We start from the raw sequence: 19,287 nt of genomic DNA, 5'->3' as shown, positions 1-19,287 counted from the left end.
TCCCTAGGTAGAGACAAAATCACTACCTAGTGCTGACTGAGTACCTTAATAGCTACACAGCAATTACACAGTCTCACCCCCCCCCCCCCCCCCCCCACCACCATCCCCCTTCTACAAACCCCTGGCACCACACAGGTTAGCTTGAGTTGCTTGGAGGGACAGCTCTCCCTGTCAGCGTCACTGTAGATGATCTGCAGGCAGCAAAATGGCGCTGGGAGCTGCTGGATCCGCTCTGAGGAGAAGCTCCGCCCCTCGAACATGGTGCTGCTTCCCGCTCTTCAGTTTAATATACTGGCCTGAGGATTCTGCTGGCAGTGATCCGGGGACCCTGACAGGCTTTCCGGCCAGTGTAGGGTATAGGCGCTGGCTTAGGGCACCCCTCACAATGCCGCACTATGTACCGCTGAGCCCCGGAGCGCAGATAGAACTGCGCTACCTACCCTGTTGCCATCATCTTCACACCGGCTCCCCGCTTGCCCGGGAGGCAGGTGACTCACTCGCCTCTGAAGTCTTCTGGCTCTGTAAGGGGGTGGCGGCATGCTGCAGGAGTGAGCGGTCGCCTGGGGCAGCTAACGATCCTCTCCCTCAGGAGCTCAGTGGATTGTGGCTCAGACACTGCAGGGCAGACACTACTTTCCTCCTTAGTCCCATCAAGCAGGGAGGCTTTTGCCAGCAGCCTCCCTGTGCCTAATACTCTTAGAAAAAACAATAAAACTAAAGAAGCTCTAGGAGCTCCCATAGCTGTGACCGGCTCCTCCGGGCACATTTTCTAAACTGAGTCTGGTAGGAGGGGCATAGAGGGAGGAGCCAGCCCACAGTATTAAACTCTTAAAGTGCCAATGGCTCCTAGTGGACCCGTCTATACCCCATGGTACTAATGTGGACCCTAGCATCCTCTAGGACGTAAAAGAAAAGAAATTACTTCAAATTGAGTCGTTTTGGATACATATGTTGAACTCCTTGTCTCTTTTGGGACTTAATGAAACTTTATCCTTATCGTGTTTTTTAGAGTAATTGTGTTGATGCATATATTTCCTCCCAATAATGGTGCTTGCCTGATTGGTATAATAACACATCTTGCAGGATGGATCTGATTTGAAACCATATAATGATTTTATATATTCCACATCAGTGATAGTTGCATGTCTATTTTCATGTCTATTACTCAATTATAGTAGTATGTTTAAAAGGAATACCCCCTAGACTGTTGAATCGGTACCTACAGTACCTATTAACAATGCATTAACAATTTTTTTCCTTGATCCTAATCATTTTCTTCTATTTTTTCTACTTTTTCCTATGTTTATTAATGTATTAATTTTTTAACACGTGGATTTGGTTCATATTTTTGTTTGGTAACGACAGGATGCTTATTGGTTGCGGGATCTGTCTTCTTGTTTATTTTTTGACTTTTATTGTTTATTGTATTATCACTTAATATGCAGAGATCACTATTGTTTTTGATCATTTACCGCAGTATTGTCATAGCACAGCAGTTTTGTTTACAGATGTACAATATGTTTTTTGTTGTCTTTTGCTGTATTGGGTTGCTTAGCAGCACATTCCCTGCATACTCTCCACGCTTCCGTTATCAGAGCCGTGTGTGCGACGAAGCACGCTGAGTCCAACGCCACTGATGTCATCACGCTAGACGCATGAGTGCGTCGCGGGATGCCGCTGGTTGCTGGGGTAACCGGCGCGGCTGGATGATGTCACCACATGGCAGCAGACGGTGGCAGGAGGGAAAACGCGGGAATCCGGTGATATGGGCGTATATAACACTGTATAACATTGTTATAATGGAGTTCTTGATAAAGGTGGCAACACCGAAACGTTGAACAAACTATTTGAATGAGACCACAGGTTGTCAAACTCGGTCCTCAGGACCCCACACGGGTCATGTTTTGCAGGTCACCTGTAGATTTTTAAAATGTGACAGTTGGTGATACACAATGCACCTGCCGGGGGACATGGAAAACATGAACCGTGTGGGGTCCTGAGGACCGAGTTTGAGAACCACTGGAATAGACTCAGTAGTCGTTTTTTATTCTTCTGATGGAAGTCCTATGAGTGCCACCCTTCAAACATTCTGAATATATATAGATATATATATAGATAGATAGATAGATAGATAGATAGATACAAACAAGAAACCCAGCACTCACCAAAGTAAACTCACTTATTCTTTCAAGGTACCCCACCTTCATGCAGGTCCTACACTATCACACAGTCTTAAAACCTGACTACTTCACAGCTGCATCATCTGCCTGCTAGATGTAATGTGTACCTGCCACACCTTTATGGCTTTTAAAGGTACACTAGTCACCCTTTGCACTGGCTCAAAGATGATTGCTAAAGAACAGCTGAGACAGGTTCAGGATAATACCTTGAAAATCGGTATGCAGGCTTCCGTGCATTGGCCAATCCACCAACTAAACCCCCATCATTTATTTATTGAAATGTTGAGGATAAGTGAGTTTACTTTGGTGAGTGCTGGGTTTCTTGTTTGTATTTATTAGAGCGATGTGGTCATGGGCTACATGCACCCCGCCCTGTGAGTGGTAAGTACAGCTGTGTACCCCGCTTCTGTGGTGGAGAGTGCAGTGTTACATGCACCCCACCCTGTGAGTGGTAAGTGCATAGCTGTGCCCCGCTTCTGGTGTGGTGAGTGCTATGGTTTTTCCTCTGTGTGTATACGAAGGGGTTAATCTATGGTTAGCTCTTATTAACCGTGGCCACTAGCTTTCTCATGCACCCCTGTGTGGACTTGATTATCCTGAACCTGTCTCAGCTGTTCTTTAGCAATCATCTTTGAGCCAGTGCAATAGGTGACTAGTGTGCCTTTAAAAGCCATAAAGTCTGTGGCAGGTACACATTACATCTAGCAGGCAGATGATGCAGCAGTGAAGTAGTCAGGTTTTAAGACTCTGTGATAGTGTAGGACCTGCATGAAGGTGGGGTACCTTGAAAATCGGTATGCAGGCTTCCGTGCATTGGCCAATCCACCAACTAAACCCCCATCATTTATTTATTGAAGTGTTGAGGATAAGTGAGCTTACTTTGGTGAGTGCTGAGTTTCTTGTTTGTATTTATTAGAGCGATGTGGTCATGGGCTACGTGCACCCCGCCCTGTGAGTGGTAAATACAGCTGTGTACCCCGCTTCTGTGGTGGAGAGTGCAGTGTTACATGCACCCCACCCTGTGAGTGGTAAGTGCATAGCTGTGCCCCGCTTCTGGTGTGGTGAGTGCTGTGGTTTTTCCTCTGTGTGTATAGATAGATACAGATATATAGATGTATATAGTATTCCAGATGTAGCGTTAGCACTCACTTTTTATATCCATCAACTGGGGTGCTTCTCTGTCCAGATGGTTTAGGTCCAGGTTTAAAATTCAGGAGAAGAAGCCACTGGTATTTAGTTATGTAAAGCAGAAGGATTTATTCAGTCAGATAATCACATTATGACACCAAATATCAGTAGTCAATGTTTCCGCTATATTGGAGCCTTTGCAGAGACCTCTCCATAAGGCAGCCATTTCTGGAACTGTCACTGGAAGGTTAGGAGGGGTTATTCTGAGTAACCCAGTCCTTCTGTTATTTGTAAAAAGTAACATTTATCAGCAAAGAGAGTGAGTTCCTGAATCATTTTGCAGCCAGATGTGTCATCTGAGACCGCCCGGTCAGAATTCTATTCAGTCATCAATAGTTACTGGGCCCCATGGGATGGTTATACATGTGTTGCCACAAAGCAGCTCCTTTGTATTAAACCTATAAAGTTCTGTACTGTAAAATTTACAGGGTCCATTGAATCTTTTAAACTGTTACTGTATTTTATTGCTGGTAAAACTTTAGCTTGTCATTTCTCTGATCTCTCCATGTATGAATCTCATTTGCATTTTTGTTACATTATTTTATTTTCAATATGTTTTAGGACCCTCAAAAAACATCTTTTGGAAGCTGTGCCTATTAACTATTCTGATAGTTCTTCTCATCCCTATAAATTTTGTACTCTGGAGGATAGGTAAGAACAGATATACAGTATTACAAACTTTTTTTTATTTAAATAACGTACAAGCACCGGGACCCATTAATATTCAATGCATAGGCCAGTTTACATTATATATATATATATATATATATATATATACTTTTGTAATTTATTTTATTTATACTGAGGTATTATATTATTTACAGTGAAATAAATAATATATCTCTTTTAAACTTACAAATGGATGATATAATTAAGGTAAACAGGTCGTGCTGGACAGAAATACTGTATAATTGCTGCAGATTTATTGTTGGAAACCAGTACCCCCCCCCCATTCGCACGCCCACCCTTAGAGTGTAGTGTAGTGTAGTGAAGTGTGCTGTGGTGTAATGTAGTGTACTGTAGTGAAGTTTAGTGTAATATACTGTAGTGTAGTGTACTGTAGTGAATTGTAGTGTAATATAGTGTAGTGTACTGTAGTATAGTGTTGTGTAGTATAGTTTAGTGTAGTGTCTGTGTAGGCACTTACGTGCTGTTACCGGCTCCTGACTCCTCCTGCCACTTCACAGGTAGAGAGCTCAGCCGCAGCGATGCCGGGACCTCAGCAGCAGCTTAAGCTGGACACAGGCGGGCGGGCAGCAGCGGCTTCACCGGGACACGGGCGGGCGGGTGGCGGCTTCAGCAGCAGGACACAGTTGTGTGGGAGGCAGCGGCTACAGTTGTGTGGCAGGCGCAGCCGCCTAAAACAGTGAATCTGCCGCTGTGAGGGTGTGATGCTCGATGGTGCGCCCTCAATCCATTTGCGCTGTGGGCAAGGAACCATCGGCACACACCTAGTTACGGCTCTGGTGGCATACGCAGGATTTCTAGACGGGGGTTTCCAACTTCTTGATTTTAAAGTGCATGTGGCCATTTCATGAAAAGGGCATAATTAACACTGAAGCAGCTATAAAATGCATCACACAAAGTGCAATGTAATGTATGGCATAATTCCAACACAATCAGGGCCAGCGATCACAGTGAGCCGTTAAATACAGTATTACAGTAGGCACATCCTGCCTAAGCTGAATGCTTTATATCAGGTGTGGGCACCAATCCAGAGCATTGGAGCAAGTCTGGAGGAGCAGCAGAAGAACCTAGAAACTGCCCTGGACATATATGTACAGATTACAGAATTAATAATTAACCATATAGATGGTCTATAGCAGAGCACCCCTAACAGTGCATGTTTTACAGATCTCCTGATAGGTGCACACACATGTATTAATTACTCGCTGACACATTGTAAAAGATCCACCTGTGTTGCTAATTATTTTAGTTGTAATACTGAGGAGCTCTTTAAAACTTGCATTTCTAGTAAAACTGTATTGCATACAATTGCTATAGTGGTCATGGTGTGGGCTATAGGGGGGGGGTTTCTAGGCAACTGGAAAACCCCCTGTGTTTGCTTATGATCTCCCCTTTAGTGCCAAACCCTAAGCACCCCTCGGAGGTCAATAAACCTAAGCCCCCACCCCACAGCCTAAACCTAACCCTCCCACCCCCGTAGCTTGACCCTAACCTACCCCGGGGGTGCCTAACCCTAACCCAACCTCCCCGCAGCATAACCCTAACCTTCTCCTGCGTCCCCCTGCGTGACGCCTACACCTATTCCCCCCTCACCAGCCCTTAACCTAACCTTGCAGCCATACGTACGGTTGGGATGGCAGCTGTCGGGATTCTGGCGTCAGTATCCTGGCCCATTTGGAGTTCCGACGTCGGGATTCTGAATACTGTCGGATTTCTGGTGTTGGTATTCCGGCTGCCGGCATCTTGACCACATCCCATATATTGTAATAGTGTCTCTCCTCAGAGAAGCGCTGTTTTTCTTTTTTCTGTCACATACATTTGGGGACTGACTATCCCTAATATCCTTACAGCAGCTAAGAGAATAGAGAATAGAGCCCTGTGTAATAATACTTGATATTATTCAATGTTGATAGTCCTGAGCAAGCTCTGACGAGTGAAATGCGCACTTGCGGCTATACTGCGTGTCGCCGATACTGTACAATTATACACTTGTGTACATTGATATGAACAGGGCAAATGGTCAGATTTAAATTCAAAGTGTATGGGAATGACATACTTTAGCAACAGAGCCAATATATCAGTTAGGTGAGGGTATCATAACAGCTATCCTTTTTAGGACAAAATAATTTAACATGCTAAACACAATCTTAAATACTAAATAATCATGGAATAACCTTGTTAACACACAAGGTGTTACTGATGTTATACAGGTTGAGTATCCCATATCCAAATATTCCGAAATACGTAATATTCCGAAATACGGAATTTTCTGAGTGAGACTGAGATAGTGAAACCTTTGTTTTCTTTTGTCTTATTGTACACAAACTTTGTTTACTACACAAAGATATCAAAAATATTGTATTAAATGACCTTCTGTCACAACTGAGGGCCTGAGCTGACGGGAGGCAGCCTCAGTTGTAGGGGCTGAAATGTAACGGAACCTGGGAGGTTGTATCAGACCCCTAGACATGTAAGTAACATGTAGAATAACTGCCCGAAGGCGTGACCACGACAACCAGGATAAAAGTCAATGATGTTTATTATGACATACTCCGTAACACAGCAGCAAATAAGAAAACATAAAACTCAGCAGGGAAATAATACAGTTCCTGGGTACTACAGGGTGGCAAGGACCACAGGGCTCTGGTAGTATGAGATAGTTCTTAATAATCTTCTAGGTGGAAAGTCCTTACCAGGCCCGACTGTAGCAATGGAAATAGCCCAGGATCGTACCAGCTGGTGTTCCAGGAAAAGCTGGGCTGCTGTGAGTAAAACGGCTGCTGTGGATACTGGCTGAAACCAGACTGATGTTGACACGGAGTGATTACTGGCTGGAACCAGTTAAATAATAAATGTAGCTTGAGAGCGATGAAATATGAAATGATATATGGAGCTTGAGAGCGGTGAAATAATAATACCGGTGATAAATGGTAATCTGCAGAAAAGGGTACCGGCACTTTAAGAAGAGCTGATCTCTGCTGGAAGCTGATTGCTGTAAGCAGGTGGATCTGTAGCTGAAAGCAGATGAATCCAAATGGATAGGAGAGTCAGGCTACACCGCAGGTGGAAATGCTGGTGCGGGTCTCTTTAGTGGAAGTGTGGAGTTAGGAGCTGGAACCTGGAAAACAACCACAGGAGAGAGACAAACTGGAACTAGGTTTGACAACCAAAGCACTGACGCCGTCCTTGCTCAGGCACAGCATATTTATACCTGCAGCAAGGAAGGGGTTGGCTAGGCAATTATGCAGATTAACAATACAGACAGCAGATTGGTGGAAATGATCAGATGACAAAATCCAAGATGGCTGCGCCCATGCAGACACTTGGAGGGAAGTTTGGTTTGTAATCCATGTGAGAATTGAAACAGCAATGGCGGCGCCGGCCACAGGAGACAGGAGACGCCAGACTGATGAATGCACATCTAAACCACGCGGGCACAGCGGAGGCCGCGGCTGACGTAATCGCCACTCTGACACTCTGCATGCAGGAACTCAGGGACATCGGCGGAGGCCACGGGAGACGCCATTCCAGATGTAACATGGCGCCGCGGTGACCGCGTCTCAGAGTGACAGGAGAGGAGGCAGGAATGTGGACATCAGTATAACGGATGGGGTCCAGTCCTGGAACGCTGAGCCAGCCTCAGGAGGCATCTGAAGGGTAAGTAATGGCGTCCAGATACCCGGATCGTGACAGCACCCCCCCTTTAGGAGTGGCCCCAGGACACTTCTTTGGCTTTTGAGGAAACTTGGAATGGAATCTCCGGACCAAGGCAGGAGCATGGACATCAGAAGCATTGGTCCATGAGCGTTCCTCAGGGCCGTAACCCTTCCAGTCAATAAGATACTGTAGTTGACCGTAACGGTGACGTGAGTCCAGGATCTTGGCCACTTCATACTCAACGCCTCGTTGAGTTTGGACTTTCGGAGTTGGAGGAAGTGAGGCATGAAACCGATTCAGGATCAGCGGTTTCAACAGGGAAACATGGAATGTCCTGGGTATTTTTAAGAAGGGAGGCAACTGGAGTCTGTAAGCAACAGGATTGATGACTTGTTCAATTTTAAAAGGACCGATGTAGCGAGGTGCAAACTTCATACTGGGAACTCTTAACCTCAAATTCTTCGTGGATAACCATACCCGATCACCCACCTTGAGAGCAGGAACCGCTCTACGTTTCTTGTCCGCAAACTTCTTATACCTGAACGATGCCTTGAGCAGAGCTGCTCGTACACTCTTCCAGTTGTTTGCAAACTGATGCAAGGTGATATCCACTGCTGGAACAGAAGTTGCTGGGAGCGGTTGGAATTCAGGGACTTTAGGGTGGAATCCAAAGTTGGTGAAGAATGGTGTTGAAGAAGATGAGGAATGATACTGATTGTTATGACAGAACTCGGCCCAGGGAAGTAATTGAACCCAGTCATCTTGAGAGGAAGACACATAAATGCGGAGGAAGGCCTCCAAGTCCTGATTCACCCTCTCAGTTTGACCATTGGTCTGAGGATGGTAAGCCGTGGAAAACTTTAGTTTGACTTGGAGGACTTGACATAAACTTCGCCAGAATTTGGCTGTGAATTGAACTCCTCGATCTGAGATAATTTCTTCAGGCAGACCGTGGAGTCGGAAGATCTCTTGTATGAACACTTGAGCCAACTTGGAAGCTGACGGAAGACCGGTGAGAGGAATGAAGTGTGCCATCTTGGTGAACCGGTCAACTACCACCCAGATGGTATTGAACTTGTTGCACATGGGCAAGTCTGAAATGAAATCCATCGACAGATGGGTCCATGGTCGACGGGGAACGGATAGTGGAACCATTTGCCCCGCAGGCGACTGGCGGGATACTTTATGTTGGGCACACTTTGGGCAAGATGCAATAAACTCAGTGACGTCCTTTTTCAGAGTTGGCCACCAATAGGACCTAGAGATAAACTCCAGGGTTTTTTGGATACCTGTATGTCCGGCAAAATGGGAAGCATGGGCCCAATGCATGAGCTTCTTCCTCAGTACCGGCTTCACAAAACTTTTCCCTAGTGGGGGCGTAGAGTCCATCCCTACCGTGGAGAATGCCAACGGATTGATAATAGGATGCTTGTCTGAAGACTCTGACTCATTTTCTTGCTCCCATGAGCGGGAAAGGGCATCGGCCTTGCGATTCTGAGAGCCCGGACAGAACTGGAGTTTAAAGTCGAACCTGGAAAAGAAAAGTGCCCATCTGGCCTGACGAGGGTTGAGACATTGTGCGCCTTTCAGATATAAAAGGTTCTTGTGGTCTGTAAGTATGGTGATTGAATGAGAAGCTCCCTCCAACAGATATCTCCACTCCTCTAGAGCGAGCTTGATGTCTAGCAACTCCTGGTCGCCAATGGCATAGTTGCGCTCCGCTGGGGAGAACTTCCGGGAGAAGAAACTGCAAGGATGTAAATGGCCATCTTTAGCCCTCTGAGATAACACCGCTCCTACTCCAACGGAGGAGGCATCCACCTCTAAGATGAAAGGAGAGTCGATGTCGGGCTGTTTCAGAACTGGTGCAGAGATGAACCGTTGTTTTAAGAGATGAAAAGCTTGCGTAGCTTCTTCAGTCCACTTGGACGGGTTAGCACCCTTCTTAGTTAAAGCAGTAATAGGCGCCACAATGGTGGAAAAGTCTCGTATAAACTTTCTGTAATAATTGGCGAACCCTAAGAACCTCTGGACCCCTTTGAGGGTTAAGGGTATCGGCCAATTCTGGATTGCTTGTAGTTTCTCAGGATCCATCTCTAGTCCGGAACCGGACACAATGTAACCTAGAAACGGAATGGACTTGACTTCAAAGACGCATTTCTCTAATTTGCAATAGAGATGATTGACACGGAGACGGGACAGAACCTCTTTTACCCAAAAACGATGTTCCTCTAAATTGTTGGCAAAAATGAGGATATCATCTAGATAGACCAAGACATGACGGTATAAAATGTCTCTGAAGATCTCATTGACAAAATGCTGGAAGACAGCTGGAGCATTGCTCAATCCGAAGGGCATGACGAGGTACTCATAATGTCCGTCACGGGTGTTAAAGGCGGTCTTCCACTCGTCACCCTCACGGATCCGGATGAGATTGTATGCACCTCTCAAGTCCAGCTTTGTGAAGATGGTAGCTCCGCTAACTCTATCAAAGAGCTCAGTAATCAGGGGTAGTGAATAGTGGTTCTTGATGGTAATGTCGATCAGACCTCTGTAGTTGATGCACGGCCGCAGACCACCATCTTTTTTCTTTACGAAAAAGAAGCCTGCACCGGCTGGAGAAGAGGAAGGTCAAATGAACCCTTTTGCTAGGTTCTCAAATGTATTCCTCCATAGAATGCGTCTCAGGCAGAGACAACGGGTAAGTTCGGCCTCGAGATGGAACCTTCCCTGGAACGAGATCAATCGGACAGTCCCATTCTCTATGAGGAGGAAGGATATCAGCAGAAGCCTTACTGAACACATCCGTGAAATCTTGATATGGAGGAGGTGGAACATCAGACGACCTGGGGGAGGAAGAACAGACAGGCAATACTTTAAACAAACATGTCTCAGCACAGGAGGGACCCCATGCCAGAATCTGCGTAGTCATCCAATCAATAGATGGATTGTGAAGACGGAGCCATGGAAGGCCCAGGACCACAGGATGTGTGGCTCTTGGAATCACTAAAAAAGAAATAAATTCGGAATGAAGAACTCCCACTCTCAGACGAACTGGTAGAGTCCTTAGAGAAATAACTGCATCAAAAATCTTGCTGCCATCCACGGCAGTTAAGGAGATGGACGAAGGAAGTCTCTCGGTGGGTAGGGACCACCGTTTAACATAGGCTTCGGAAATAAAGTTCCCAGCTGCTCCGGAATCAAGGAGGGCAATGACGTTCCGATAACGTTGAGCAACTTGAAGCGAGACTGGGAGATTACAATCGTGAGGAGATGGAGAGGAGATTATTACTCCTAGCCGGCCCTCTCCTTGGCGAGCTAGGATTTGGAGTTTTCCCGGACGGTTGGGACAGGCATTGATGGTGTGAGACGGAGCTGCACAATAAAGACAAAGAGACTCAGCGAGACGTCTGCGGCGCTCAGCAGGAGTTAGACGAGAACGGCCAAGTTGCATGGGCTCATCTTTAGATGGTGACAGTTGGCGAGGAGGAGGAGCAGAAGATTTTGGAGCAGATGATCTTCCACGCTCAGTTGCTCTTTCTCTGAAACGTAAATCAACTTTCGTGCAGAGTGAGATTAGCTCATCTAACTTGGAAGGTAAGTCTCTGGTAGCTAACTCATCTTTAATACGCTCAGATAAGCCATGCCAGAATGCAGCATACAGGGCCTCGTCGTTCCATGCCAGTTCGGATGCCAGGATCTGGAACTGTATAAGATATTGTCCTACAGTACGTGATCCCTGGCGTAAACGGAGAATCTCAGATGAGGCTGAAGTTACCCGGCCGGGCTCGTCGAAGATACGCCTGAATGTTGACACAAATGCAGTGTAGGAGGATAGCAGGGTGTCGGACCTCTCCCATAACGGTGATGCTTAATCAAGGGCTGAGCCACTGAGAAGAGAGGTAATGTAGGCAATTTTTGTACGGTCACTGGGAAAATTGCCAGGTTGTAGCTCAAACTGAATCTCACACTGGTTGAGAAATCCCCTGCAGAATCTTGGAGATCCGTCAAATTTTGCTGGCGTTGGAAGATGAAGACGTGGAGCAGAAATGGGTAAGGTGGGTGGGGTCATAGCTGGAGTCACTGTGGTTGACGCACCGGACGCGTCTGATCCACGGAGGGTTGTCTGAATCCCATCCAGCCGAGTAGAGAGATCCTGGAGACAGCGGATGATGTGGCCCTGTGCAGCCTCCTGATGTTCAAGTCGGGCTGCCAGTTCTTGCATCGGCCTGGCCGCTTGATCCTGGTCTCCGGCTGGATTCATATGGTCAGTGCTTACTGTCACAACTGAGGGCCTGAGCTGACGGGAGGCAGCCTCAGTTGTAGGGGCTGAAATGTAACGGAACCTGGGAGGTTATATCAGACCCCTAGACATGTAAGTAACATGTAGAATTGTTAGGGTCTCCTGCCCTGTGCTGCCACGTCGTCATGGCAACCGGGAGACAAGTGCTAGTGGAGTAACCTGAGCGCAGCTGATACTCCGGTTCGGGTCTTTTGCTGTGCAGTGGTTATAGGCTCTGTGCACGGCAGGGGATCCGGTGCTGGTTTTTGTGCTCACAGTCTGTGAGGTCTGAGTGGGGCGTGGACAGCACCTGCTTTATAAGGCCTCTTTTCAGGGTAAGCAGATGCTGCTGAATCTTTGTTGGTTAGTCAGTTCATGAAAGTTAGCCAGTACTGTTTTGCTTTGTATTTGTTTGTTGCTTACTGCAAATAGGCCTGGGGATTTGGTATTACACTCTGCCAATCCAGACCTAGCAGTAAGACTGGAGTCAGTCGTTTAGCTTGCTGGGGTTCTGTTACTACTCTGTGAACTTAGCAAGTTTGCGGCTGTATTCTAAGACTTGCCTGTCTAATCCTGTCTCACTGTGCTAGGTGTCAGGGGTCAGTTTAGTGGCAGTAAGCTAAAACCTGTGCACTGCAAGTGAGAATTTGGATTGTGGGGACTCTCCTTGTGTCTATCATTCCATCTCTGACCAAGGAGTTTACTGCCACACCCGTTGGTAACCCTTTAGGGTTTTGCTGTTGCCCTTAGCAACAGCATTTCGGGTTCTCTACGTATTAAAACACAACATCTAGCTTTTTCCATCTGAGCAGTTCTAATACAAGGGAGATACCCAGTTCCTTAGCCTCTGGGCTTCTCTGTTCACTTTGTGTGTATTTTGTTACCCTATCACCTTCTGTGTACGTTATGTCATATTCCCCAGTTTGTCTGTGAGTCCATTTGTTTTGCATAACAGTTCAAACACCAGTACATTCCTGCAGACACTGGAGTGCATAACAGTTCTGACACCAGTACTTTCCTGCAGGCACTGGTGTGCATAACAAGAATAACTGCCCGAAGGCGTGACCACGACAACCAGGATAAAAGTCAATGATGTTTATTATGACATACTCCGTAACACAGCAGCAAATAAGAAAACATAAAACTCAGCAGGGAAATAATACAGTTCCTGGGTACTACAGGGTGGCAAGGACCACAGGGCTCTGGTAGTATGAGATAGTTCTTAATAATCTTCTAGGTGGAAAGTCCTTACCAGGCCCGACTGTAGCAATGGAAATAGCCCAGGATCGTACCAGCTGGTGTTCCAGGAAAAGCTGGGCTGCTGTGGGTAAAACGGCTGCTGTGGATACTGGCTGAAACCAGACTGATGTTGACACGGAGTGATTACTGGCTGGAACCAGTTAAATAATAAATGTAGCTTGAGAGCGATGAAATATGAAATGATATATGGAGCTTGAGAGCGGTGAAATAATAATACCGGTGATAAATGGTAATCTGCAGAAAAGGGTACCGGCACTTTAAGAAGAGCTGATCTCTGCTGGAAGCTGATTGCTGTAAGCAGGTGGATCTGTAGCTGAAAGCAGATGAATCCAAATGGATAGGAGAGTCAGGCTACACCGCAGGTGGAAATGCTGGTGCGGGTCTCTTTAGTGGAAGTGTGGAGATAGGAGCTGGAACCTGGAAAACAACCACAGGAGAGAGACAAACTGGAACTAGGTTTGACAACCAAAGCACTGACGCCTTCCTTGCTCAGGCACAGCATATTTATACCTGCAGCAAGGAAGGGGTTGGCTAGGCAATTATGCAGATTAACAATACAGACAGCAGATTGGTGGAAATGATCAGATGACAAAATCCAAGATGGCTGCGCCCATGCAGACACTTGGAGGGAAGTTTGGTTTGTAATCCATGTGAGAATTGAAACAGCAATGGCGGCGCCGGCCACAGGAGACAGGAGACGCCAGACTGATGAATGCACATCTAAACCACGCGGGCACAGCGGAGGCCGCGGCTGACGTAATCGCCACTCTGACACTCTGCATGCAGGAACTCAGGGACAGCGGCGGAGGCCACGGGAGACGCCATTCCAGATGTAACATGGCGCCGCGGTGACCGCGTCTCAGAGTGACAGGAGAGGAGGCAGGAATGTGGACATCAGTATAACGGATGGGGTCCGGTCCTGGAACGCTGAGCCAGCCTCAGGAGGCATCTGAAGGGTAAGTAATGGCGTCCAGATACCCGGATCGTGACACCTTCAGGCTGTGTGTATAAGGTGTATATGAAACATAAATGAATTGTGTGAATGTAGACACACATTGTTTAATGCACAAAGGTGGTCATTCCGAGTTGTTCGCTCGCTAGCTGCTTTTAGCAGCATTGCACACGCTAGGCCGCCGCCCTCTGGGAGTGTATCTTAGCTTAGCAGAATAGCGAACGAAAGATCTATAGATTGTAAGCTTGCGAGCAGGGCCTTCCTACCTCTATGTCTGTCTGTTTTTACCCAGTTTTGTTCTATTACTGTTGTTCTAATTGTAAAGCGCAACGGAATATGCTGCGCTATATAAGAAACTGTTAATAAATTAATAAATAATTAGCAGAACTGCTACTAAATAGTTCCCTGCAGTTTCTGAGTAGCTCCAGAACTACTCCTAGATTGCGATCACCTCAGTCCGTTTAGTTCCTGGTTTGACGTCACAAACACGCCCTGCGTTCGGCCAGCCACTCCCCCGTTTCTCCAGCCACTCCTGCGTTTTTACCTGGCACGCCTGCGTTTTTAGCACACTCCCTGAAAACGGCCAGTTTCCGCCCAGAAACACTCACTTCCTGTCAATCACACTATGATCACTCGAGCGATGAAAAAACGTTGCTCGAGCTTGTGTAAATCTCCAAAGTTTTGTGTTAAATTACTGAACACATGCGCACTGCGTACCATGCACATGCGCATTTTCCACCGAATTGCTCCGTTGCGAAAAACATCAACGAGCGAACAACTCAGAATGACCACCAAAGTTATTAAAAATATTGTATTAAATGACCTTCAGGCTGTGTGTATAAGATGTATATGTAACATAAATGCATTCTGTGCAATTAATCCAAAATACGGAAAAATCCGATATCCAAAATCCTTCTGGTCCCAAGCATTTTGGATAAGTGATACTCAACCTGTATTTATATTGTGCAACAGTAGTACAATATAACATTTTGTTATTGTGTGACAATAACTATGGACAAGAGAATTAAAAATACACACTGGCATATATGTGGAATCCACATTCTGCTTATAATTTCAATCAGAAAAAGAAATATCTGCGTTTTATGGTGAGCTGAAAGAGCAAACCATAAATAAATAAATGAGAATCTAGATTGTGTGAAGCCTAAAAAACAACAACGCTCTATGGGGGTAATTCCAAGTTGATCGCAGCAGGAAATTTTTTTAGCAGTTGGGCAAAACCATGTGCACTGCAGGGGGTGCAGATATAACATGTGCAGAGAGAGTTAGATTTGGTTGGGTTATGTTGTTTCTGTGCAGGTAAATACTGGCTGCTTTATTTTTACACTGCAATTTAGATTGCAGATTGAACTCACCACACCCAAATCTAACTCTCTCTGCAAATGTTATATCTGCCTCTCCTGCAGTGCACAAAAACAAAAACAAAAAAACAATGAAATTGATAAATAAAAAACATAAAAAATAAAATAAAATATTAAAATAAAAAAAAGATAATAATTAAAATACAATTAAATATATAATCCCACATGTTACACCACATAGGAGCTACTTATACACGTTACACCAGAGTACAGCCACTATAATGTTACACCACAGAGGAGCTACTTATACACGTTACACCAGAGTACAGCCACTTATAATGTTACACCACAGAGGAGCTACTTATTAGTGATGAGCGGGTTCGGTTTCTCGGAAACCGAACCCCCCCGAACTTCACCCTTTATACACGGGTCCGAGCCATACACGGATTCTCCCGTATGGCTCGGTTAACCCGAGCGCGCCCGAACGTCATCATCCCGCTGTCGGATTCTCGTGAGAATCGGATTCTATATAAGCAGCCGCGCGTCGCCGCCATTTTCACACGTGCATTGAGATTGATAGGGAGAGGACGTGGCTGGCGTCCTCTCCGTTATACGAGACAGTTGATTGCTTTTGCTCTGTTTATTTTACTATTGTGGGGAGGATTGGGGAGCAGCTGTTAGGAGGAGTACAGTGCAGAGTTTTGCTGATAGTGACCACCAGTTTTTTTTTATCCGTTCTCTGCCTGAAAAAAACGCTCATACCATATCTGTGCTCAGTGTGCTGCATGATATATATCTGTGCTGAGTGCTCACACTGCCTAATTGTGGGGACTGGGGAGCAGTTATAGCAGGAGTACAGTGCACAGTTTTGCTGACAGTGACCACCAGTATACGTTTGTCTGCCTGAAAAACACTCCTGTGGTGGCTTTTTTTTATACTAGTTTAGCAGTCTGCTGACAGTGTCCACCAGGTCCATTATACTGTATATAGCATTACGGTAGGCCACTGCTGTACCTACCTCTGTGTCGTCAGTCACTCGTCCATAAGTATACTATCCATCCATCCACATTGTAAACCCGTGGTGGCTTTTTTTCTTTATACTAGTAGTACTAGTTTAGCAGTCTGCTGACAGTGTCCACCAGGTCCATTATACTGTATATAGCACAGTACGGAAGGCCACTGCTGTACCTACCTCTGAGTCATCAGTCGTCATCCATTAATAATAATAAGTATACTATCCATCCATCTACATTGTATACCTGTGGTGGCTTTTTTTCTTTATACTAGTTTAGCTGTTTGCTGACAGTGTCCACCAGGTCCATTTATTATACTGTATACTATATAGCAGTACGGTAGGCCACTGCTGTACCTACCTCTGTGTCGTCACTCGTCGTCCATAAGTATACTATCCATCCATCTACATTGTATACCTGTGGTGTCTTTTTTTCTTTATACTAGTAGTACTAGTTTAGCAGTCTGCTGACAGTGTCCACCAGGTCCATTATACTGTATATAGCAGTACGGTAGGCCACTGCTGTACCTACCTCTGTGTCGTCACTCGTTGTCCATAAGTATACTATCCATCCATCTACATTGTATACCTGTGGTGCCTTTTAGTTGTGCGCATTAAAATATGGAGAACAAAAATGTGGAGGTTAAAAAAATAGGGAAAGATCAAGATCCACTTCCACCTCGTGCTGAAGCTGCTGCCACTAGTCATGGCCGAGACGATGAAATGCCATCAACGTCGTCTGCCAAGGCCGATGCCCAATGTCATAGTACAGAGCATGTAAAATCCAAAACACAAAAGATCAGTAAAATGACCCAAAAATCAAAATTAAAAGCGTCTGAGGAGAACCGTAAACTTGCCAATATGCCATTTACGACACGGAGTGGCAAGGAACGGCTGAGGCCCTGGCCTATGTTCATGGCTAGTGGTTCAGCTTCACATGAGGATGGAAGCACTCATCCTCTCGCTAGAAAAAAGAAAAGACTTAAGCTGGCAAAAGCACAGCAAAGAACTGTGCGTTCTTCGAAATCACAAATCCCCAAGGAGAGTCCAATTGTGTCGGTTGCGATGCCTGACCTTCCCAACACTGGATGGGAAGAGCTTGCGCCTTCCACCATTTGCACGCCCCCTGCAAGTGCTGGAAGGAGCACCCGCAGTCCAGTTCCTGATAGTCAAATTGAAGATGTCAGTGTTGAAGTACACCAGGATGAGGATATGGGTGTTGCTGGCGCTGGGGAGGAAATTGACATGGAGGATTCTGATGGTGAGGTGGTTTGTTTAAGTCAGGCACCCGGGGAGACGCCTGTTGTCCGTGGGAGGAATATGGCCATTGACATGCCTGGTCAAAATACAAAAAAAATCAGCTCTTCGGTGTGGAATTATTTCAACACAAATGCGGACAACAGGTGTCGAGCCGTGTGTTGCCTTTGTCAAGCTGTAATAAGTAGGGGTAAGGACGTTAACCACCTCGGAACATCCTCCCTTATACGTCACCTGCAGCGCATTCATCATAAGTCAGTGACAAGTTCAAAAACTTTGGGCGACAGCGGAAGCAGTCCACTGACCAGTAAATCCCTTCCTCTTGTAACCAAGCTCCTGCAAACCACACTACCAACTCCCTCAGTGTCAATTTCCTCCTTACCCAGGAAAGCCAATAGTCCTGCAGGCCATGTCACTAGCAAGTCTGACGAGTCCTCTCCTGCCTGGGATTCCTCCGATGCATCCTTGAGTGTAACGCCTACTGCTGCTGGCGCTGCTGTTGTTGCTGCTGGGAGTCGATCGTCATCCCAGAGGGGAAGTCAGAAGACCACTTGTACTACTTCCAGTAAGAAATTGACTGTCCAACAGTCCTTTGCGAGGAAGATGAAATATCACAGCAGTCATCCTGCTGCAAAGCGGATAACTGAGGCCTTGGCAGCCTGGGCGGTGAGAAACGTGGTTCCGGTATCCATCGTTAATTCATAGCCAACTATAGACTTGATTGAGGTACTGTGTCCCCGGTACCAAATACCATCTAGGTTCCATTTCTCTAGGCAGGCGATACCGAAAATGTACACAGACCTCAGAAAAAGACTTACCAGTGTCCTAAAAAATGCAGTTGTACCCAATGTCCACTTAACCACGGACATGTGGACAAGTGGAGCAGGGCAGACTCAGGGCTATATGACTGTGACAGCCCACTGGGTAGATGTATTGCCTCCCGCTGCAAGAACAGCAGCGGCGGCACCAGTAGCAGCATCTCGCAAACGCCAACTCGTTCCTAGGCAGGCTACGCTTTGTATCACCGCTTTCCATAATACGCACACAGCTAAAAACCTCTTACGGCAACTGAGGAAGATCATCGCAGAATGGCTTACCCCAATTGGACTCTCCTGGGGATTTGTGACATCGGACAACGCCAGCAATATTGTGCGTGCATTACATCTGGGCAAATTCCAGCACGTCCCATGTTTTGCACATACCTTGAATTTGGTTGTGCAGAATTATTTAAAAAACGACAGGGTCGTGCAAGAGATGCTGTCGGTGGCCCGAAGAATTGCGGGCCACTTTCGGCGTTCAGGCACCGTGTACAGAAGACTGGAACACCACCAAAAATACCTGAACCTGCCCTACCATCATCTGAAGCAAGAGGTGGTAACGAGGTGGAATTCAACCCTCTATATGCTTCAGAGGATGGAGGAGCAGCAAAAGGCCATTCAAGCCTATACATATGACCACGATATAGGCAAAGGAGGGGGAATGCACCTGTCTCA

At 46.2% G+C, this 19,287-nt stretch overlaps 1 protein-coding gene across 5 annotated transcripts in view; it reads left to right on the top strand.

Moving 5' to 3' along the window:
- LOC135056801 (early activation antigen CD69-like) overlaps positions 1-19,287 on the top strand; it is a 207,968-nt gene that overhangs the window by 73,000 nt on the left and 115,681 nt on the right. For all 5 annotated transcript variants that reach the window (XM_063962405.1, XM_063962404.1, XM_063962406.1 and 2 more), the window contains one exon: positions 3,930-4,019. In XM_063962405.1, the coding sequence (XP_063818475.1) occupies positions 3,930-4,019 (90 nt within the window). The remainder of the gene's footprint in view (positions 1-3,929; positions 4,020-19,287) is intronic.

This window comes from Pseudophryne corroboree, chromosome 3, assembly GCF_028390025.1.
Source record: "Pseudophryne corroboree isolate aPseCor3 chromosome 3, aPseCor3.hap2, whole genome shotgun sequence".
Classification (NCBI taxonomy): Eukaryota; Metazoa; Chordata; class Amphibia; order Anura; family Myobatrachidae; genus Pseudophryne; species Pseudophryne corroboree.
This window is presented reverse-complemented; position numbering and strand designations above follow the sequence as displayed.